Raw genomic sequence first — 22,140 nt, forward strand, 5'->3', positions numbered from 1 at the left:
ACCCGCTGGCGATGCTGATCTCGCGGTGAGCTGCACCCTTCAGCATTGTCTCTCCTTTTGCATTTCATGCCAGCTGGTGCCCGTTACTTTTCATTCGCTCGAGGCTTGCTGTATTTGGTGGCCTGTCGTAATCCAACCGGGACCGCATAACCAATAGCTAACCGTCCGTCGCAAGCGCGCCTCTGCCTCGATAACTGCATGCGATTCTACCCGGTGCGACCTGGAGGCTGGGAGTACTTGTTGCCTGTCATCACATCTACATCCATGAAGACCCCCACGCAAACTGCCTCTGAGTCCTGAGGGTTCCCGTGTTCAGTCTCCGTCTCCGTCGCCTTCGCCCCGCTCGCCGCTTCCTGCATTTTTGCTCCACGATATACGCCGAAGACGCCCTTTGTTTCGGTACTTAGGACGTTGTAGAGATGGAGGCACCTATAACAGACGTCGATAGGCTACCAATACAGGAAGATACTGCTCAAACGACGCAGCCTGCTGTGGATGTTGTACCGGCTCCAGAGCCCAGCATCCAACCAGAGCATGTCATGCCAGCAAACCCAGACGAAACGATGGCCGATTCTCCTCAACCCTATAGCCATGGATTCAGCAATGGGCAGTCCTCTCACCAAATTCCGGCCGACTATGCCCAATCTGCACCGGCGCTATCTTCGCACGAAGGCGATTTTCCCTCGAGGTTCAGTTCGCCTACAATGTCGTACCAGCAAATACAGCAAGTTCCGCAACCAAACTCGCGCCCAGTATCAAGTGGAGGTGATAGATATGGATACGCGCCCTCGCACTCCGATCAGAACCCGCGACCGCTCGCTGGGCCGCAGAGTAAGAATAGCGTGGTTATCAAGGTTGGAATGGTCGGAGATGCCCAGATCGGGAAGACAAGTCTTATGGTGAAATACGTTGAAGGAAGCTGGGATGAAGATTACATTCAAACGCTTGGTAGGATCACTTTTGGCTCCTGGTCAAGAATGTTGGCTAACCCCGGCACTTTACCAGGCGTGAACTTCATGGAGAAGACGATCTCGATTCGCAATACAGAAATCACGTTCTCGATTTGGGACCTCGGTGGCCAGCGCGAATTTGTTAATATGCTGCCTTTAGTCTGCAACGACGCGGTTGCGATTCTCTTTATGTTTGACCTAACACGGAAAAGCACGCTAAATTCCATCAAGGAGTGGTATCGACAGGGTCGCGGGTTCAATAAGACCGCTATCCCCTTGCTTGTTGGGACCAAATACGATCATTTTGTCAATTTTCCTCGAGAAGACCAGGAGGAAATATCCATCCAGGTCAGTTTGGTGCCAGCGCGTCTGTACACAGCAGACTGACATACATAGGCAAAACGCTTTGCAAAAGCAATGCGAGCGAGCTTAATTTTCAGCAGTACAAGCCACAGCATCAATGTGCAAAAGGTATGCTTCTAATTTCTAGTCTGTACTGTACGCAATGGGCCTGACATTAGACGACTCAGATTTTCAAAATTGTATTAAGCAAAGCATTTGACCTAAAATGCACGATACCCGAAATCGAGAATATCGGCGAGCCACTGCTACTATACCAGAACGTCTGAGTAAATAACTGGAGCTATTTTTTGGGCGGAGAGAGATTGAGACTTCTTATAATTGGTATCTTGCTTCAACGAGTGGCTGTTTAATAATATGATATTAATCCCTCATTTACCCTTTTTGGTGGCTCTTGGGGCCCAACAGCCCCGTAGCGGCATCGAATCCGACAAGGAACTTCCGCCAGATGGAGCGGACACACTATCCGATGAACATGGTGGATATGCTTCTGCACAGCCAGGCATGTAGCCTGCTTCCTTCCTTTATGATCTCCTTACGTTGAGCTATCGACATTGCCATGTTGGGCTTATGTTACCACACCTTTTGACCAAGGCGGATTTCCTTTTCTATCCTGTGTTTTTAGTATTACAGTGCCAGTGTGTATAGCGCACTTTTCAGACTTGTTCGATAATAGGAGTGATATGTTTAGCAGTGCCTCGAGTATCCTCGTGGGGGGCGTTATCAGCCGCACGGAGCTAAGGATGAAACACAGAAGTTACTTTCTGTCCATTGGCTGTTGCGTCCAGGGATGACTTTCTGACCAATGAATACACATGTATTGCTTAGTCATCTTCTTAGTGGTAGTTGAGTGTGGGCCCAGTTCCGCCCTATCGCTGTCGCCATGCCCAATTGGGAGCTGCGGTCGTTGCTCCATGCCCCATCATGACGACGAGCGCCGGCTGGGCTAACTAGCTTAGTCGGACGCAGTCGTTGCTGCATCTGCCCTCGTGTGATCCGGCTGGCTCTGGGAGATGCTCAGGACTCCTCGTCCTGTCTGCCTTCGTTAACGCAGGGCTCGCATCACGAATGCTTTTGTCGTTCTCTACTTACGGCTGCGCCATCCCTCGTTTCCAAGATGCTTCACGGCAGAGAAGTCCTCCCCCCGCCCAATATCACCAGGACAGGACAGCAGAAACCTGTCCCTCCCCGGCGACCAAAACCATCACATCTCGCTTCGGTACCTCCCCCTTTGCCAGCAAGAACTAACTCAAGTCAACCGCCATCTTCGCGAGCCCAGCCATCTCCAGCGTCCTTCACTCCCCCTTTGCGCACTTCGAGCGATTCGTCTTTCCCAACTCCTGTGTCGTCAAGCAATGCGACGGCCAAGCATACCGTTCGTGCTCCGGCGTGGGGCCAAACTGCACTTCCTCCATTACCCCCCAAGAGGTCCCAGGGCAATAAGATAGGCGAACAAGGACTTTCCGCCAGCAGAACCGTCGTAGCGTCGATCTCGACGCGGTTGAATGGGGGACCCAGCGTGGAAGCACCTCCTACTGGGCCACCCCCTTCGTATGAGCACAGTAATGGGATCAACGGAGCCGGTTCAGTGACGGCGCCTAAACTTCCGTTTCGCCCCAAGCCTTCGCTTGTTTCTCTCAAATCGTCTGGCTTAGTCGCCGAAAATGCGGTGCAACCTGAGGCTCCAAGCCCTCCCCAACGAAAACTACCACCACCTCCCCCACCCCCTGCGGCGCTTGAGAAAATTAGGGCTGCTTCCTTTGCAACCCTCAAAGGGCATGATAGCCGCCCTGCGTCCAATGACCGGCCAATCCCTGAGCCTAGTAGCCGTCCTGCTGTCCCACCCCCTATCCCGATCTCCTCTCGGCCTGATCTCTCTAAGCTGCAAGCCACAAAGCCACGAATAACGCCTAGTGTCACTGCACCAAGCACCCAAAGTGACGTCTGCTTAAAATGCCGTGATTTCACTGCTCCTGATACTCATGCCACTCGCTTTCCCCGTCAATCCCTTCCAACTCAAGAGTTGTCTTGGTTGGCTTTGCAGCTTACCGCTCCGTTCAACTCTGCTACGGATAAAGCTCGGGTTCTCTTCACTTGGCTTCATCACAATATTGAGTATGATGTTGCATCGTTCTTCAATAATAACGTTAAAGCCTCAACCCCAGAAAACACCCTACGCACAGGGCTTGCTGTCTGTGAAGGCTATGCTGGGCTTTTTCAACAGCTAGCAACACACGCTGGCTTGGAATCCCGATCGATTTCAGGGCATGGAAAGGGGTATGGTTTCCAAAAGCTTGCTCCGGGATCTCCTCTACCGCAATTTTCCTGCAGCCACGCGTGGAATGTCGTACGCATTGATGGCGGCCAGTGGAAACTAATAGACTGTTGCTGGGGTGCGGGATGTGTTGATGGGCACAATCGTCCGTATATCAAACGGTTTGACCCTGAGTTCTTTACGATGCCAAATGACGAATTCGGTTTGAGACATTATCCAAGTGACAACACTCAATTTTATCGTCATGACGGCCGACCCAGCATCTCTTGGGAAGAATATATATTTACCAATGAGCCGGATGGCGTTGATGAGCGCCTCACTATATTTGCGAATGTAGCTGAGGATCATGGTATAGGGAGCAGATCCTTCAAACCAATATCGCAAAATATATCCGTTAACAACCCTGGCCCCATACATTTTGAATTCTCGCTTATTTGCGAACACTGGACGCTGCAGAAGCACAGCGGCAAGAGTGCGCCATATGTGTTTATGATCGGTATCCACGGGGCCGATGGACAGAGCGATGATTTTGTCACCTTTGAACATGTTCGCGGCTCGAGGGCCGGCGGCGGAGGAGACTACTGGACACTTGATATCCGGGATCCAAAAGTCCTCGGTACCCCAGGTCAGAACTTGACCCTTCTTGCTCTAACTAGTTTTGGCGATAATCAGGATGCAAGAGGCCTGACAGTGCGTGAATTTCATGAGAAGAGAGGAAGAGTAGGCATGGGCTGGATCGCGGTATCTCAGTGGCAGCTCGTTGCATGAAAGGGCTTGCGTCAACCATTCAATCTCTCTTCTATTATCACATCTATCTAATTGCCACATTTTTATTTTTATTCTTGCATGGGAATCTTGGGTCACTCTTTTCACAGCACTATGCAACATTTTTTTGGTTTTCTATAAATTTCTTTCAGCTTTTTTTGGTCAGTGTCTAAGCATCCACTCTCTTTAAAAGGTGTTTCCAGTATTGAGCCTAGACCTTCACCTACTGGTGTGCTGTTACCCTTGTGGTTTTTGCGTATTTCCGATTGTTACCGGCATATATGCGCCGCAATTTAAAATGATGGGTTTAATAGAGATAGGGTTTCTTACAATGAGCTACGACAATGCGGGCCCATGAGCAACGGCATAATACTTCCGCACTGTGTATTTTCATACCTGCCTTGTCTGTATCAGCATTCATTCTTTCCGTAGCGCCTATAAGCGGATATCTTAGGGGTTTCCGGACATCAGGGGGCTCCTCTCAAGTTATTATAATAATGTTCCCGCAGTTAGCAAACCAAAGAGTCGCCACCAAGCGAGCCGCGAAAACATCCAGGGGAGTAGCTGGTTGACCAATTTCCAACCCACTATAGCCTTTGATGAACTTCTCCACAATGGGTGTTACCCCGTTTCTTACATAGGCGACGTCGTGTCTTTGCCGATAGAGTCAAGAGTTGCCACTCCAATCAACCGCTAACTAACTAACTAATCATTAACAACGGCATTCGGGCCGTCAGGCTTCTTTCTGAATGGCAGGGGGTATGTTGATGGCGCCACTGCCGCCAAAATCGCTGGAAGCTACAGAGTGGAGTGGTGTGTTTCTCGGGTGTTGGCTGTGGATAGCTAAGTAACTACTAACTAGCCTCATCGCACGTCCGCGGCCTAAGGAATAATGGCCGTGAGAGTTGGCCGCGCACCAGAACAAGACGACAAGGGCGTTTTTGGCAGAAGCTTGACGACCAGACGGGCGAATAGAAGCAGAATTCCTCCGCTTTGCCGAACGGGGCATTCTCAAGGCTGAGAACGAGCCTTTTCTTTCTCGCCATCTGACTGGACCTGATTCGGCTCGAGCGTGTAACGTCGATGCGAGCGTGCCACAAGAAAACTGCCAGCTGCGACTCCAAACAGTGAAGAGGAGGGGCACGGGTGCAGCGACGCCTTTCGCATCCGCCGGAAGCCGAGTTGGCAATTAACTACGTTCCCAGGTCGTTCTCGGTGGACGATGCTTCGCGATCGGACTTCAATACTGGTGGCTCGTGAGTTCCGTGAGTGGATGCAACTCTGCCACGGCCTTTTTTTCGCCTCCCTTTCTTTGCTTGAAGAGCTGGCTCGTGATAATAACCAGACTGCTCATGCCTAGAAGGCTTTCATGACGACTCCGTACTCCCTTCATAACTGCCCTCAACGCGCCTCCATGTGCCGAAAGCTCCGAGATGCACATACATAATACGAAGAGGTGACATACATTCATATAGGGCTGGCAATGGCAAAAGCTAGTTCAACTTCTCCAGCTTCTGCCCGGAGAAACACTCCTGCTTCCAATTCTCGACCGGAACACGAGAGAGCAACAGAGTTCGGCCGCTGGCGCTGGCGATCTTCCCACCACTAGGCTGGTCCCAGTAACGTCCACGGTGATCACAGTCCTGCTTCTGCTTAATTAAATCCTTCGTTCCCCCGCGGAGCATGAAGGTGGCGGGGAAGATGCGTGTTTACTTGTACGCGGAACCGTGGGAATGCTGGTCTGGAATCCATCCGTCCGCAGGCATGACTGGTTGTGGGCCAGCATCTCTAACTAGTAGTCAGTTCCATACCCCGTACTCCGTACAACGGGTTCTTTTGCGCACAGCAGACTGCCCATGCTACATGGCTTGATGTACTACTGGATGAAGACGACAACGACAAGAACAATAATGGGGCAGCCCAGTACGCACCTTTCTGGTGCACTAAGGAGCTTTGGCCCGTGATCCTTCATGACCAGGCCCTTAAGCAATCAATGGATCTCTCGCCTTCATGGGTCGGTCGCCTTGGCTTCGGCGACAACCATGGCCTCTTTGCTGGCTCCGTACCGGGTCCTATACAGTTCCACGCCCCAGTCAGTCCGGAGAATTGCAGACATCCTTGGGCCGGGGCCGTCATCCCTGTAAACTCTTGTCATCCCCATGGGCGACCCGGAAATGGTCCCTATTATGCTCCAAGCGCAATCCCCGCTCTCACGCGATCGCAGGTCAACCACTCAAAAGGCCTGCCGAGCTGATAAATGGCGCTTTCGAAACCAGTTCGGTGGAAAATACTACTACTATTGTTGAGCTAAGGATACCCAACCTAGAAGATCGTCATAGACCCCTCTTCCCCCACAAACGGCCAAAGAGCTCAACTATATAACTGACGATCGCTTGCTAATTCAATTGCTGGACGATCTGGGCCTCTTTGTCTATATATTTTCTTTTCCCCCCAGAACTCTATTAATATATATCATTTTTTTCTGCTGCAGGTTGAGTGCAGCTGGGTGCACTCAAGCAAGGCTGATCCTTCTCGTGTAATTCGTTGGGTTGTGATACCCGCCGGGCAACATGTTCACTGGCAACATCTACTTCATTGCCGCCATCGCCGTCATCGGCGGTGGCTTGTTCGGTTTTGATATTTCGTCTATGTCAGCTATCCTAGGAACTGAACAGTACCTGTGCTACTTTGATCAATACCCCAAAACTCCTGGCAAAAAATGCGGTGGCCCTAAACCTAATGTGCAGGGAGGTATCACCGCGTCAATGGCTGGCGGTTCATGGTTGGGCGCCATTATCTCTGGCTTTCTGTCTGATATTTGTGGTCGTAAGGGTGCGATCATGTGGGGCGCGGTCATCTGGTAAGCTATACTATGCTGATAGTAACCACGTAGCTGCAGAAACCCTTTGTTTGTTATTGTACTGATGATCGTGCCACAATTAGGATTATCGGTTCTGCCATCGTCTGCGCCTCTCAAAATATTACAATGCTGATCGTGGGTCGCGTCCTAAACGGACTCAGTGTTGGCATCTGCTCCGCACAGGTCCCTGTTTACATTTCAGAACTTGCCCCCCCCTCCAAGCGTGGTCGTCTTGTCGGATGTCAGCAATGGGCTATTACATGGGGTATCATGATCATGTTCTAGTACGACTTGGAAATTTTTTCCTGCCTATTGCTTTCATGCACTGACCGAATATTTTTAGCATTTCATATGGCTGCAGCTTTGTAAAGGGTCCAGCTGCTTTCCGCATCCCGTGGGGCCTGCAGGCTATCCCTGCAGTTTTGCTCTTGCTTGGTATGATTCCACTCCCAGAATCTCCCCGGTGGCTTGCTCGGAAAGGCAAGTGGGATAGATGCCACGCAGTTCTTGTCGCTGTACATGGGAAAGGGGACCCAAACTCGCCGTTTGTGGAGCGCGAATTTAAAGAAATCCGAGATATGTGTGAGTTTGAGATGCATAACGCTGATGTCACCTATTGGGAGCTCTTGAAACCCAGTATGATCAACCGCACCCATGTTGGAGTTTTCACCCAGATCTGGAGTCAGCTGACTGGCATGAACGTTATGATGTATTATATTACGTGAGTAAGATCATGTCCCACTGTGTAACGCGATATAATTTTCCTAACGCCGAATTAGATATGTGTTTGCTATGGCGGGACTTAAGGGTAGCACGCTCTTGGTGTCCAGCAGCATTCAGTATGTTATCAACGTCGGCATGACAATTCCGGCACTTTTGTTTGTTGACCGCTGGGGCCGTCGTCCAACACTTCTGGTCGGTGCCTTCTTCATGATGATTTGGCTCTTTATCAATGCTGGCGTACTCGCCACCTATGGCTCCCCTGCTCCTCCTGGAGGACTTGATGGAATCGAAGCCGTTTCATGGCAGATCTATGGCCCCCCCAGCAAAGTCATCATTGCATGTTCCTATCTCTTTGTTGCCTCATTCGCCCCCACCTGGGGCCCTGTCTCATGGATATACCCGCCGGAGCTCTTCCCCTTACGGGTGCGTGGCAAAGCCGTGGCACTCTGCACATCAGCCAATTGGGCGTTTAACTTTGCCCTTGGATACTTCGTTCCTCCTGCATTTGTCAATATCCAATGGCGCACTTACATCCTGTTTGGCGTCTTCTGCGCCGCAATGTTTGTGCACGTCTTCTTCATGTTTCCGGAAACAGCAGGCAAGACCCTTGAAGAGGTTGAGGACCTGTTCACCAGCAACATCCCGGCGTGGAAAACCAGAGTCGCCTTTGACAGGGCGGCTCAATTGGAGCGAACCGGGGCCCGAGACGAAGAGGACAAGCTTCAACGGGACTCTGTAACAGAACAGCCTACCGCTGACAAGGCAAATTAAAGTCTCCGATGCTTAATCAGCAGAGGCGATCTTGCGACTTAAGACATCATAACTAGCAAGTAGTTGTAGTAGCAGTAGTAATAAAACAGGATAAATAATTAAGAAATGCTGGTCCGTTATGTAATTAAGTCATTGTGAACCAGGCTAGGCTCTCTGCTGTACGGAGAAGTTACTGGTTCATCGATAGTTTTACATACAGCAATGAACCCCGACATACATGTCTCCGTATGTTGAATCCAAGTTCACGACGTCATCGGCCTTGGCAGGTACGAGGCCCGTGCAGTAGTTAGCTCCGCTCACGTGGCTTTCCCGCCCAGCCGCGGTCAGTCGCGCGCCTCGCTCGCATGATCGCCAGGCGTAACAAACAAAAGTGAACACACGGGCAGACCCAAATGACCAGGCCTGCTCCTATCACCTGCTTCCTGCCGCAAGTACTGTTTACTGCCGATCAGGCGATGGGGTGAGCTGGAGGCTCATGCTATTTGAACCCCTTCAACACTCCGCTTCCCCCGGAACGCCGCGGTTATCAGCAGAATAGCAACTATGGGCAACCCTCTGGAACAGTCAGCCGCAAGTACGGGCTCGCCCTCCTCGCCGTCAAAGAGATGGAGGTATTTTTTTGTCTTTGCACTGCTGGCCCTGTGTTTTGTCCAGTTTACGGGGTGTCAGTTTCGAACCAGTCTGCGCCGCGACGGTCCAGATACCTCTCAAACACCAACGGGTCAACTCCCGATGATGTGGATGACAGACCAGAAACGAAGTATGTCACATTGATTCGTTCTTGATTCATTGTACTTACTTACTCTTAATGTGCAGTGGCAACTCCAGGGGAGCTCACTCCCCTTAATTTCGAACCTCTTCCGTTGGGTGCTATCAAACCCCGTGGTTGGTTGCTTGAAGAAGCAAAAGCTATGGTAAAAGGTCTCCCGGGACACGAACATGACTTCTATCAGGTCGTCCGTGATAGTCGATGGCTTGGTGGAAGCCGTGATTACAGTGACTTGAACGAAGCGTTGCCTTACTGGTTTAACGGCGTTGTCCCTCTTGCCTACGAGACGGGGGACGAAGATCTCTTGGGCAAAGTCCGGAAAATCGCCGACTATGTTATTTCTCATCAACAAGATGATGGTTGGCTTGGTCCCGAGACGGAGCACTTGCAGCGGAATTTCTGGGGGCGAACGCCCTTAGTTATGGGCCTGGCTCAGATGGCGGAAGCGGAGCCAGGAACGAAAATTGCCGACGATATTATGAATTCAATGCACAGGTTCCTTGATATTATGCATTCGATGCTTTCCGATAATCTTCAGGGTCTGGTTGCGCACCCCGGGGATAAATTCGACGAGCAATGGGGCCGATCTCGTGCCTCTGACATGATCTTGGTGCTTCAGTGGTTGTACGAAAGGGACCCTCGAGACAATGAGGGGAAGCTGCTTGACTGCATGGAGTTTTTTCGAAAAGGTGGTCACGACTGGTCGTGGTGGTATGGCGAAGATGTATATCCCAAAGTGGATTTTGATACTCTTCCAGACAATTTTACGAATAAATACTATCACTTTGAGCACGGTGTGAACATCGGACAGGGCCTTAAGTCAAGTGCGATTATCCGAAGATTCACACATGATGATGGTCTGCTCGAGTCTGCCAGAAGGGGTGTCGATCTGACGTTCAAGTATCATGGAACGCCGTCTGGCGGGGTTATTGCAGATGAGCGGTTGTCTGGGCTTAGTCCTGTGCGCGGCGTCGAACTCTGCTCTGTTGTTGAGACAATGTATTCTCTCAGCTATTTATACCAGGCCACAGGAGAGAAGGGTTATGCCGATAGGTGCGAACTTGCCGCCTTCAACGCTCTCCCAGTCATGGTGACCACCGATTGGTGGGCACATCAGTATATCGCACAGACCAATCAGCCAATTTCCCACATTGTCAGCCGCAGTCCCTGGCATAACGTCGGAACGAATGCCCAGACATTCGGTTTAGAACCAAATTATCCCTGTTGCACGGTTAACTATCCGCAGGGATACCCAAAGTTCATATCCAATATGTTTGTTCGAGCAGGCGATGATGGCATCGCACATGCATTGCTCGGACCTGGATCTGTCGAGACCACGACGAAATCTGGCAACAAGGTTAAAATAGCCTGCAGTACTGCATATCCCTTTAGCCATGCTTTCTGGTATGATATTGAGAGCGAAGACGATTTTACATTTCATGTTCGAGTCCCGAAATGGGCGGAAACACAACGATCATGGTTTTCCGTAGACGGCAGCGAGCATAGCCTAGTATCGCCAGACTCTCAAAATGGCTTGCAAGCCATTTACCTTCGTGGTGGAAAGCATGTTATCACCTATTCACTCGACACGGGCATCCGGACTGTCCCTCGTGACAATAATACTGTATCAATCTACCACGGCGCGTTGCTTTACGCTGTGGCTCTGAACCCAGATGTGACATACAAACAGTCAACCTATCCTGGCGCTCCTCCACTCGCGCGCGAATATACAATGACTCCAAGGAAAAACTGGGGGTTGGCCATCGATCCCTCGTCGCTGCGTTTCAAAGGCTTACCTGACCCGTCGAAGCCTCTTCCAGGACCAGTGTGGGGAGAGGGCAATTCCGTTACCACCATTACGGCAACTGTATGCGACATTGAATGGGACCTGACAGAGCCTAGAGGACACGCACCAAACCCTCCGCACTGTGAAAAGAGAGTCTGCGTGGGCAAGCCTTATCAGGTCGAATTAGTACCCTATGGGACGGCAAAGCTCCACATGGCAGAGCTTCCGGTGATGAAGTCGGAGAATGGTTGTGTTATGGAATAGTTCGTAGCTATATGCGAAGTAATCTTGAATGACATTGTCGATGCGAACAATTGATATTGTCGTCTGCTCCCATAAGCCTGTCACGATGGCCCGTGCCCGAATGCGGCATAGCTTGGCGTTGCTTGATATGCGGTGACGTCATTTTGTCATATGACCCACCCGGAATATAGATCACCCGACAGCCGGCGCGGCCAAACAGCGCAAACACCCCTTGCCGAAAATTCCAGGCCTAATTTCCGCGATATCGCGCATTGCCTTTTGCTTTGGACAAGCGGCCGTGAGATTGCACTGATCCGACACCTGCGCTCTTTACCAGTACATTCATTTGCGGCCGTTATTCCCCTCTCCATCGTGACGTCTCTTGGGAAGGCGGAGCCCTGCACCACAGCCTTCCTTTAGTCTTTGCCGGACCCTTTTTTTTTCTGCAGGCGCTGCACAGCCATCCGGTTGAGCTCGCCGAGCAACCCTCTCCCCTTGGCCTGTATGTCTGTGCTCCAGGCAAGATCCGTTGCGTCGAGGTACATAATATGAGACGGGAGAGCGACTCCACGGCTTTTCGGGCCTCGCCCACCATGACGGCTCCGGCCATGGAGCCCACCGGATTGTACGAGGTATAGCTTGCTTCCACAACCTCCACCCCAACAATTCTAATATGGACACCACAGGATCGCTCTCCTCTTGAAAAGAGTACCCGCTCTCCTTCAAAGCGACGACGGAATCCGTCGTTGTTTCGCCGCTGCAAGGATGTGTGTCTGAAACACACCTGGACCATCCCACTCGTTTTGTTAACGATTGTTTTGTCTGCCTATGCTATAAACCCAAACGAGGCAAATCCTATCCACAAGCTTCTCTTTCTCTCCTACCGTCTTCCTCCTAGCATACCTGGCGGCCCTATCATGTATGGGAAAGGCCAGGCTGACCTAGCATTTGTGGGGTTCTACACACTTGTTCTCTCATTCACACGTGAGTACTTGATGCAAAGAATAATCAAGCCTCTGGGCCAGCAATGGGGAATCAAGGGCAAGGCAAAAACTGCGCGTTTCATGGAGCAGTTCTACACAGCCATATACTTTGCTATTTTCGGCCCTTATGGATTGTATGTCATGAGCCATACCGATACCTGGTATTTCAACACCACAGCAATGTTCCGTGATTTCCCACATAAAACCCACACTGCGGAATTCAAAGCCTACTATCTTCTCCAGGCAAGCTACTGGACCCAGCAGGCGATCGTTCTGTTGCTCCAGCTAGAGAAGCCCAGGAAAGACTTCAAGGAGCTAGTGGGACACCATATTGTCACGCTGACTTTAATTGGACTGAGTTATCGTTTCCACTTCACTCACATTGGTCTGGCTGTATATATTACACATGATATTTCGGACTTCTTTCTTGCAGTGAGTGATGCTTGGTTTCACTTTTTACACTTTCTTAACTACATGAAGCTAATGGTTTATTGGTTTCTACTAGACCTCCAAAACATTGAACTACTTGGATTCTCCCATAATTGGTCCTTATTTCGCATTGTTTGTTGTTGTTTGGATTTACATGAGACATTATCTGAACTGGCGCATAATCTGGGCTGTTTTGACTGAGTTCCGCACCGTTGGGCCATTCGAACTCGACTGGGGAAAACAGCAATATAAGTGCTGGATCAGCCAGTATATTGCACTTATACTATTAAGCACCCTCCAAGCCATGAACTTGTTCTGGCTTTATCTCATCCTTCGTATCGCAAAAAATTACGCTTTTAGCAACGTTCGACAAGATGAACGAAGCGACAATGAAGAGGAGGATGAAGCCGAGCCTGATGAAGCGCAGATGCGTACAGTTTCCTCACAGCCTATCCCAACAATATTACTGAATGGAAGTAGCCAAGAGCAGGCCAGGAGAAGGAGTATGCAAAAGGAAAATCCCAGCAGCGCACCCACTAATGGCTCCAAAGCTCATAACCATGTTGGAGCACTAACAAATGGCAAAGAGAAGTGATGATCACAACAGCAATATGTTGCTCACTGCTTCAAAGACTACCGTCATTTTTGACCCAATGACGGAGATTTGTGTTTCATACACCTACACAAAGGAGACGACTATGGATTCTTAAGTGGCCTTTATGTCCCGCTCCCGACCGATGACTTTACCTCTCTCCGCCTTCATCCGAATTTACAATTGACTTTAGCCCCGGCGTTTTGGTAAGCTTCGGCTGTTGATTGTGCCAATTTTCCATGATCTGCGTTACTATTTTCTCCAACATTTCGAATACGGAAACTATTTGGGGTTGGATTGCCTCAGCACACTTATGCATTAGCCGGGCACTGGAACTCCTAACCACGTCCATACACTTTCGGCTTTATTGCTTTTCGATGTATTCCTTTTAATGCCTGAAATTTGCTATTTTATATTTTAATTCCTGCGGGCTGGCAGCCTCGCACTCTGATTTTTGATTTTCTTCAAACTTCACTTCGTGAAATTGAGGCAAGACGGTCCTGGAAACTCCTACCGCAAGCAACTGCGCTTATCATTCATCATGCCTTTATTTCTTGTTACCTTTTCTTTTCTCTTTTAAAAGATGCTTGTTATTGGAGGAATACTGCCTGCCGATTGCTTGCATATCTTATTTTAATGTATAATGCCACCATAATAAAAATTCCCGAATGATGTATGAAGAGCAAAATACTCAATGAGGCATGTTAACTATTTTACTCCTGTATTCTAAGAATAGTATGCAGCTTCTAGTTATAAGCTGTACAGAACCCTAATTCTCAGGAACCAATAAATTTTTCTTTAAATTACATATTGCAACTGTACTGAGTACATCGCTCGTTTACTCATCTATCTTACTGCCACTTCCTCACTACAAACTATCTTTGGTATTTCTGGTTATGGCGGCGGTCAACCATGGAATTGGTAGCATGTCTTTAGGGCAATAGGATCGTTTATTCGGCTTTAGAATCGCCCTCGGGCTTCTTGCTGTCAGCGGGAGCCGTCTTGGTATCCGCTGCTGGCGCATCGGCCTCCTTAGACTCGCCCTTTTCAGTTTCGGTCTCGGAGGCTTCACTGGCGTCATTGGACTGAAAAATGTTAGCTACAAGGTTATTTCATGATGACGAAGGTTCCAATCCAGCCCGGAAAGGAATAGATGGGGAAGTAGGATGCAAGTCAACATACTTTCTCATTAGCCGAGGTGGGTGCAGCTTTTTCCTCTTCAGCAGCAGGAGTGGCGACAGCTTCTGGTTTTGCCTGTTCTTGAGGTTCTTCGGTATCTTTGGCCTCCTTAGGTTGAGAGTCGTCCGACTCAGCAGCGTTGTCGTGGCCATGGCCGTGGTCGTGACCGTGACTACTGTTTGAAGGGCCGGATTTATAGAGATAATAAGCGCATGGCGCAGTTATTGCGATGGAACCAATAAGCCTAGATCATTTGAGGTCAATCAGCAAGAATCCTATTCAATTGAAGGTGCTCCACAGTAAACAACTCAGTAAACGCTCGAGACGTGCATGTGTCTACACCATCATTGCAAGCTTCGGATGAGGCAATTGATAGCGTCTATAGAATAAGACATACCATGGAAGATCACTGCCTGCCTTATGCGAATCCGCACCACCTTCAGCCGAATAGCCTCGCCGGCTAGACTGCTGCCAAACCCGGGAAGATCGAGCCGCACGAGGAGCTATTCTCTTCGATTGGGTGGAAAGGAGCGTACGAAAAGCGGCAGTAGAGCGTGGGAGCACCATTGCGATAAAGAATGAACGGCAGACAGGGGAGCGGAGAGGGCGATCGCAGCTGAGGAAGGCCAAAGAGAAAGCGGAAGCGAGATTTGGCCGTCGGGATTCTGAGAATCGGAATGGCGAGGCATGGTGACTAATCACGCACGTGCAACAATCTGCAAACAAGACAAACATTCGGCAGCAGTTCGACAACAGGAACAGACAGCTCTCAAAGACGAGGCCAGGGAAGACCAGAGAGATAGAAGTTTGAACAGCACCGCCTGCTCTGAGCTTCACTTTTTTGCTAGCTGTGAGGCCAGCTAGCTGCAGTGACCTGGGCAGTTGTGTGGGCTGCATATTCTAGTCAGCTTGGCCACAGAGCTCCCTCCATTGATGCCATCCCACCTTTGTGATTTCACAACGACGCACTACATTAACTAAGCATTCACCCTTTTTCTCTTCGATCTCATATATTTACAACCCTTGCTCATTTTAGTTGGTGCTTGCTTGCACGCTCCTCATTCTTCAAAACTCAGCCTTAAGGCGTGCATTTTATCCTCTCCTACCCCTCCTTATTATAAACTACCGTTCCGGATTCACCAGCACAAGATGGATAGAAAAACTGTTGTCATCAGTTTAAGCTCTCTTCTCCCAAAATTCTCTGACCCTGACCCAGACATCCGATACATGTCACTCAATGACCTCCATGATATTCTGGTAAATCCAAACTCATCGTTTCTCCCGCAAGAGCAGCATTATATTAGCAAGGTTTCCGAGGGCCTCCTAAAAGCTTTAGAAGATCAACATGGTGAGGTACAAAACCAAGCTTTGAAATGGTAATGACTCCTGCTCAGGTCTACCCGTATTGAAGGCATTATACTAAGTCTACAGTTTCTCCCCCCTCGCCCGTCGTGTCCCACCGCCTACTCTAAGCCACCTCATCCAAATACTTTGCGAATTGACGGATTCTGAAACGATCGATACCTCGGTTCCAAATACAGCTCTGAGAGCTATTTTGACTGCCCTCCCGCACCCAACTATTGGCACCGCCGTGTCCAGTGAAGCTCAAACATGCTATATCGTAGTTTCGACTACCTTACTTCCCCGCTTAGTCGGATCTGGAGGCGAGAAATCCATGATAGCGGGCAATGGAACAAAAGGATATAGTAATGATGCCATCGATGTCTTAGTTGAGGTGGTGAGATCCTTTGGGCCGTTGTTGGATGAATCTCAACTAGCGGACATACAACGCACAATGCTTGATATTATTGAGAATAAGAATGCAGGAACTGTGGCCACCAAAAGAGCGCTATCTGCAATATCGGTTCTCGCTGTCTATTTCTCTGATAGTCAGCTGAGCCATTTGGTTTCGATGATAATCGAAGGGTTTCGCTCTTCCCACCTCACGACTGACATCCGCCGTCATCTTATTGCAACTGTTTCTACACTAGGAAAATCAATCCCTTCAAAATTTAGTCCATATTTGAAAACACTGGCACCGTTTGTTCTGTCCGCCGTCAGCGTGCAGGGGATGGAGGACATGGAAGAGGGCGAATCGGATTCTGAAGACGACCCTAAAGAAGACGAGCTACGTGAAACAGCACTTGGAGCTCTTGATATTTTGATCACCTACTGCACCAATGACATGCAACCTTATTTAATGGATTCGATTGCAGCGGCCCTGCGATATCTTAAATATGATCCTAATGTCGCAGAGTTTGAAGACGAGGAGATGGGCGGTACTCAGGATGAAGGGAGTGACGAAGGTGATACCCAAGAGCCAGAAGAGGGGGACAACGATGGCTATGAAGATTTCGAGGAAGAAGAGGGCTATAGTGATATTGATGACCTAAGTTGGAAGGTTCGCCGTTCCTCTGCCAAGTTACTATGCAGTATCATCTCTACTCAAGGCCAGACGTCCTCAAATCCAAGAGATGATGGTGTTGTGTATCAGAAAATTGCTACCGCTGTTCTCTCGCGATTTGCCAAAGAAAGGGAAGAAAATGTCAAGCTTGAGGTTATTACAACGATGACAGGACTCGTTAAAAGGGCGGGGGAGATGTCTGCGAGCGTCGGTGCTGCCCCTTTTCTATCTAAGTCACAGACAAAAGCTTCTCGTAAAAGGAGGCGTCAAGACAGCGAAGGCCACATATCGGATTACGAGCCCGAAATAACTCATGCTTCATCAGCCCTAGATTCGCCTGTCGTCACTCCTCCGCTTCCACAAACTGCTGCTCTTGGTGAGGTAATGCGACTAACACCAGGAATTGTTCAAGGGGTGGTAAAACTGTGGAAACGAGCCATGGTGCCCTTGAGACAAGCGGCAATTCACTTATTGAAATCATTAGCACTAGTTCGTTATGGCGGACTTGCAGATTACCTTCAGCGAATAGAGGATCCGATTGCAGATGCCCTCAAAAGTTCTGGTGGTGGCGGCTCCGCGACCGCTGGAGCAACGGCGGCCACTGCCGGAAATTTGCAGATTGACACGCTTAACCTCATTGCTACCATTGCTGAAACGCATGCTTCAAATGGATTGTTACCCTTTTTGATTGCATTGGTACCTGGTGTCATTATGGCGGTTGAAGAGAAGAATTATAAGGTCGCAAGCGAATCCCTTGGAGCTATTGAAGAGATCATCAAGGCAATGACACCCCCCCGGGTGTCACCGGATGACCAAGATCTGGGACCGCAGCTGGACAAGCTCTATGATGTAGTTATTAACAGAATCATGGACAATAGTGCAGATTTAGAGGTACGCCAACGTGCACTTCATGTTATTGGCGTCCTACTTGCACGAACATCTGGACCACTAGGAACAAAGTTCCTTTCATCTCTACAACGGGCTAAGGGTCTTTCAATAATTGCTGATCGCCTAAAGAACGAGACCACGAGAGTTGCTGCTGCCCGTGCTATTAGCAATGTTGCAGCGTTTGCAAACTGCGACTCAGATATTTCTACAGCATGGCTAGCCGAAGTAACATTGGATCTTGGAGCACAATTGCGGAAGTCCGATCGTGCTCTGAGAGATGCCTCAATAGGGGCACTCAAGAGTCTCACTACAAATGCGAATTGCCGACAGCATTATAATTCAAAGACGCTCCAAGATTTAACCAATAGCTTTCTTCCACTTCTCAATGCTAGTGACCTTCATCTTCTTACACCAGCGCTTATCATTCTCTCGAAAATTATTCCTGGCCACACTGACCAGCTTATGGATACAAACATGATTAAAGTCTTATGCACAGTTATTCAAGGATCTCCTAGCGGTTTGGCATTAAAAGTATACCTACACCTTGTCCGTGTCATTGGAGAACAAAAAGCAGGAGGACCATTCATGAATGCACTTTTACAAGATGTCGGCGTCAATGGCGACCCTTCAATAGTGGGCAGAGCCATTGGAACTCTAGTCGTGTTTGGAGGATCGAAAATTGGCGTAACGTCGCAGGATTTCCTCACCGAGCTACAGATGCAACAGGACGTGAGGCGAAAATGTCTTGCGCTTGCTATCCTGGGAGAAATTGGACTTCGTTTAGGAAAAAACTCGTCCCTAGCACCTAAGCTCTTTATCTCCAACTTTGACTCGAACTCGGACAAAGTACGCCTATCGGCAGCGGTTGCTCTCGGCAGCGCTGGTGCAAATAATATTGACGCCTATCTACCTGTCATTCTCGCAGAATTAGAGACTGAGGATTCTTCAAAATATTTACTTCTTCATTCGCTAAGGGAAATACTTCAACATCCCGAGAGTGTTCGTGCAGACGTTGCACCCTTTGCTACAAGGCTCTGGGAGATCCTTCTTGCTGTTTCTGATGATGAGGATAACCGTGTCGTGGGCGCAGAGTGTATTGGACGACTGGCTTTGATTGACCCGAAAGCTTATATTCCCCTTCTTCAGGTGGGTTCCTCCGAAGCTAATTAGTATTAGCTATACTGACGAATGCATCTTCTATGGCAGACATACCTGGGTGATAATAGCATTGCTACTAGAGGCACCATCATATCAGCTTTCCGCTATACACTTGCAGACTCTAGCAATGTGTATAACGACGTTCTTCGACCTCTTATCGTCCCAATTTTGGCTGAGATGCTCGCCGATGAGGATCTAGGTAATCATCGACTTGCCCTGACTACAGTAAACTCTGCGATCCATAATAAGCCCGACCTTGTTCTTCCCCACCTCAATCAGTTGCTTCCTGTAGTGATTAAAGATACGTACCTCAGACCAGAGCTGGTGCGAGAAGTCCAAATGGGTCCTTTCAAGCACAAGGTGGACGATGGACTGGAGCTTCGAAAGGTAATTTTAAGCCCCCTTTTTGAACCTCCATACTGATTCTCTTCGCAGAGCGCGTATGAAACCCTCTATACCTGCGTTGAAACGGCACATTCTATATTGAATATTGCAGAGATATATGACCGAATCCTCGCCGGAATCCAAGATGAGCAGGACATTCGAACGCTCTGTAACTTGATGGTTTCGAAGCTGATTACACTTGCCCCAAAAGAAACCGAAGCTCGCCTGAATACATTCTGTGAGCCGTTCAAACGCATCCTATCAACCAAGCTGAAGGAATCGGCGGTGAAGCAAGAATTAGAAAAGGCACAGGAAGCATCATTGGGCGTGGTGAAAATTAGCCGCGAACTGCAGATGGCATTCCCAGCAGCGGAGACGTCGGGTGAGTTTCATGCTTGGAAGCAGTATCTGGGTTGGATGAGCAAGGAATTTGTGCAACTTGTGCGCTCAGTTACTAGTGCCGGTTCCTAACAGCGGCGGTATTGGGGGCCTGGGGGGTTCGTGGTTGCAGCCTGTGATCCGGCTTCACTAGCCACTCGATATGTCTCGGGCTACCAATGCTGAACTACGGCATAACTAGTTACTAGAGTGGCCAGGCGAAAATAATAGCAAAAACTAGGGTATATGTGTATGCCGTCCAGAGTACACATTTCAGTAACTAGTGGTTACCCTGCTTCATCTATGGAGCAAAGCATAATAGGTGTGAAATGAGATTTGTGCATACGGAGTACGGAGTATAGCTCAAGTAGCGAGGTTGGCCTTTGGGATGTTGTCGATATTGACAGTTAACTAAGCGCAGAATCATCGTCAACTTCCGCTCCTACGGAGTACACCTCGAACTCTCACAAGGCTTGGATTTGAAACAGCTCCAGTAAACACCATCGACCCCAGCAGCTCGCCTTGATGACTCTAGCTAGCCCCGCCACGGCCTTCTAGCGATCCATTTTCCGTTCTTGGGGCGAGGATATCCCCGCCCGTCTTGCGTGTCTCGGCCGCTGATTCGGTCGCGCATGTCCTGCGGCAGCCAAAGGATGCATCCCCGTCAAGCCGCGACGGCCATCACAGTCTGAGTGTGACTTGACCCGCATGCCTGGAGACTGCACAGCGTGTGCGACGGTCGGCGTGCTGGCCTGTGTCGCAGCGCATGCGTGGCCGGCCGACCCCCGAAACAACCTTGGAGAAACAGCACCAGCCTCTCGTTGATCGATCGTGCTCGTCCTGGCCCCCTTTTCCCTGGCGGTCTCCAGGCGTCTAACACGACTTGCGTGCGTGGAGCTCGTGCGGTCGCGGCCATCCCCTGCACCATTGCAGCGATCAACCTGGCATTGCGGGTATTTTTGGGCTGCTTGCGACGGGTGGATTGACGGCGCCGCTGCATAGCCTTCGCTAGACCGGGCGCTAATCAACGGCATCCCTGCGCGGGCTTGTTATTCGTTGCCGCTGAGCAGTGGCTTCATGGCAGCATGCTCGTTTTTGAGCGAGTGGCCGCGCTGCCATGGCCGGCGCCTGCGTTGGAGAAGCTCTCGAGTGTTGGCTGTCCATTGCTTTCTTTGTGCGCCGTACTCCTTTTCCAATGATTACTGACTGACTGGCTAGCAGAAGAGACGCTTTCTGCCTCTGCCTGCTCAACCGTTCAAGGACACGCTGGTGGACTCAGTCAACCAGTTGGCTCGCTAGTTAACCGACCTCGCCTGGCGGCTGCGAATCCGCGACCTTGACCGCCGCAGAGACAGCAGACACGAGCCGGATTTCATGCGGCACAGCGACGATGTCCAACCCGCCACTCCATCTCCAGCCAGTCAGCAGCAATGCTCCGGGGGCGCGGTATTCGTTCCTAAACACTCCAGCAGAGTACCAGGCACCGACCTTCCTGCCCCGGAACTCGAATCCCTCCAACACCACCGACAGACGGCCGGCCCAGAGTGACCCAGCATCGTCTCCAGAACATCAAGGCCTCCGCCAGTTGGCGTATAGCACGGACGCTACGAAGGCTCTTCCTCCGGCTCAGCCGGCGCTTAGCCAGCCTCCGAACGACCCACCCCTGAATACCGTACCGCCACCCTTATCAGAACATCCAGCCCAGTACGCCCCATATGCAGACTCCCCTATCATCCCACCCGGGCAACAACAGGTGCAGTACCCCCGATATCAAAGCCCTCCACCCCCGTCGCCTGGCCCGCTACCACCTAAACAACCTGAGGGGCCAGGCACACAACCGCCGCGGCAGCAGACAACATACACCGTCGCTCCAGACAGCAACCCACTCGTCTCACCACACAGGACTTTCACGGCTCCGCACAATTCGCTTTCCAGGAGCCAGTCACAATTGGGCACAAGGACTACTCAACATGACTTCAGTCACGCACCTGGTCAAGTAACCCATCCCAGGCAGGACGTAAGGGGGGGAACCTGGACACACGGTCTGTGCGATTGCAGAGACCCAGGAATTTGCTGCATGGGTATTTGGTGTCCGTGCATCCTCTATGGGCGGACGCAGTATCGGTTATCTCGCAGGTCAGAAAAGAAGGACCCAACAAACCTGCTTGGTTATGAGGCATGCAATGCGTCATGCACGGCGATGGCGTTGCTCTGTGGGTGTCAATGTATGCCCCTCCATCCCC

General features: G+C 50.1%; 8 protein-coding genes across 8 annotated transcripts; 7 read left to right on the top strand and 1 right to left on the bottom strand.

Moving 5' to 3' along the window:
- Positions 1-419: 419 nt before the first annotated feature.
- On the top strand, positions 420-1,579 carry TEM1 (Ras GTPase tem1; the record flags this gene model as incomplete). Its single annotated transcript, XM_049254966.1, has 4 exons — positions 420-948; positions 1,006-1,298; positions 1,347-1,421; positions 1,481-1,579. 4 exons carry the CDS (start codon positions 420-422, stop codon positions 1,577-1,579), a joined length of 996 nt encoding a protein of 331 aa, XP_049106133.1.
- Positions 1,580-2,427: 848 nt separating this feature from the next.
- Positions 2,428-4,353, top strand: LOZ57_005941 (uncharacterized protein; the record flags this gene model as incomplete). Its single annotated transcript, XM_049254967.1, has 1 exon — positions 2,428-4,353. The coding sequence occupies one exon, from the start codon at positions 2,428-2,430 to the stop codon at positions 4,351-4,353; it is 1,926 nt and encodes a 641-aa protein (XP_049106134.1).
- Positions 4,354-6,920: 2,567 nt separating this feature from the next.
- Positions 6,921-8,704, top strand: HGT1 (high affinity glucose transporter; the record flags this gene model as incomplete). The annotated part of the gene is made up of 4 exons (XM_049254968.1): positions 6,921-7,210; positions 7,294-7,494; positions 7,554-7,931; positions 7,990-8,704. The coding sequence occupies 4 exons, from the start codon at positions 6,921-6,923 to the stop codon at positions 8,702-8,704; spliced, it is 1,584 nt and encodes a 527-aa protein (XP_049106135.1).
- Positions 8,705-9,247: 543 nt separating this feature from the next.
- LOZ57_005943 (uncharacterized protein) lies at positions 9,248-11,523 on the top strand (the record flags this gene model as incomplete). The annotated part of the gene is made up of 2 exons (XM_049254969.1): positions 9,248-9,464; positions 9,521-11,523. 2 exons carry the CDS (start codon positions 9,248-9,250, stop codon positions 11,521-11,523), a joined length of 2,220 nt encoding a protein of 739 aa, XP_049106136.1.
- A 572-nt stretch (positions 11,524-12,095) lies between these two features.
- On the top strand, positions 12,096-13,509 carry LAG1 (sphingosine N-acyltransferase lag1; the record flags this gene model as incomplete). Its single annotated transcript, XM_049254970.1, has 3 exons — positions 12,096-12,134; positions 12,189-12,917; positions 12,991-13,509. 3 exons carry the CDS (start codon positions 12,096-12,098, stop codon positions 13,507-13,509), a joined length of 1,287 nt encoding a protein of 428 aa, XP_049106137.1.
- A 947-nt stretch (positions 13,510-14,456) lies between these two features.
- Positions 14,457-15,252, bottom strand: LOZ57_005945 (uncharacterized protein; the record flags this gene model as incomplete). The annotated part of the gene is made up of 3 exons (XM_049254971.1): positions 14,457-14,591; positions 14,689-14,929; positions 15,083-15,252. The coding sequence occupies 3 exons, from the start codon at positions 15,250-15,252 to the stop codon at positions 14,457-14,459; spliced, it is 546 nt and encodes a 181-aa protein (XP_049106138.1).
- A 582-nt stretch (positions 15,253-15,834) lies between these two features.
- On the top strand, positions 15,835-19,990 carry LOZ57_005946 (uncharacterized protein; the record flags this gene model as incomplete). Its single annotated transcript, XM_049254972.1, has 4 exons — positions 15,835-16,061; positions 16,117-19,123; positions 19,184-19,522; positions 19,571-19,990. The coding sequence occupies 4 exons, from the start codon at positions 15,835-15,837 to the stop codon at positions 19,988-19,990; spliced, it is 3,993 nt and encodes a 1,330-aa protein (XP_049106139.1).
- A 1,297-nt stretch (positions 19,991-21,287) lies between these two features.
- LOZ57_005947 (uncharacterized protein) lies at positions 21,288-21,650 on the top strand (the record flags this gene model as incomplete). Its single annotated transcript, XM_049254973.1, has 1 exon — positions 21,288-21,650. A coding segment is annotated over one exon (363 nt), but the record flags the coding sequence as incomplete, so codon positions are not given.
- Between the last annotated feature and the right edge of the window lie 490 nt (positions 21,651-22,140).

This window comes from Ophidiomyces ophidiicola, assembly GCF_022830035.1.
Source record: "Ophidiomyces ophidiicola strain CBS 122913 chromosome Unknown scaffold_33, whole genome shotgun sequence".
Lineage (NCBI taxonomy): Eukaryota > Fungi > Ascomycota > Eurotiomycetes > Onygenales > Onygenaceae > Ophidiomyces > Ophidiomyces ophidiicola.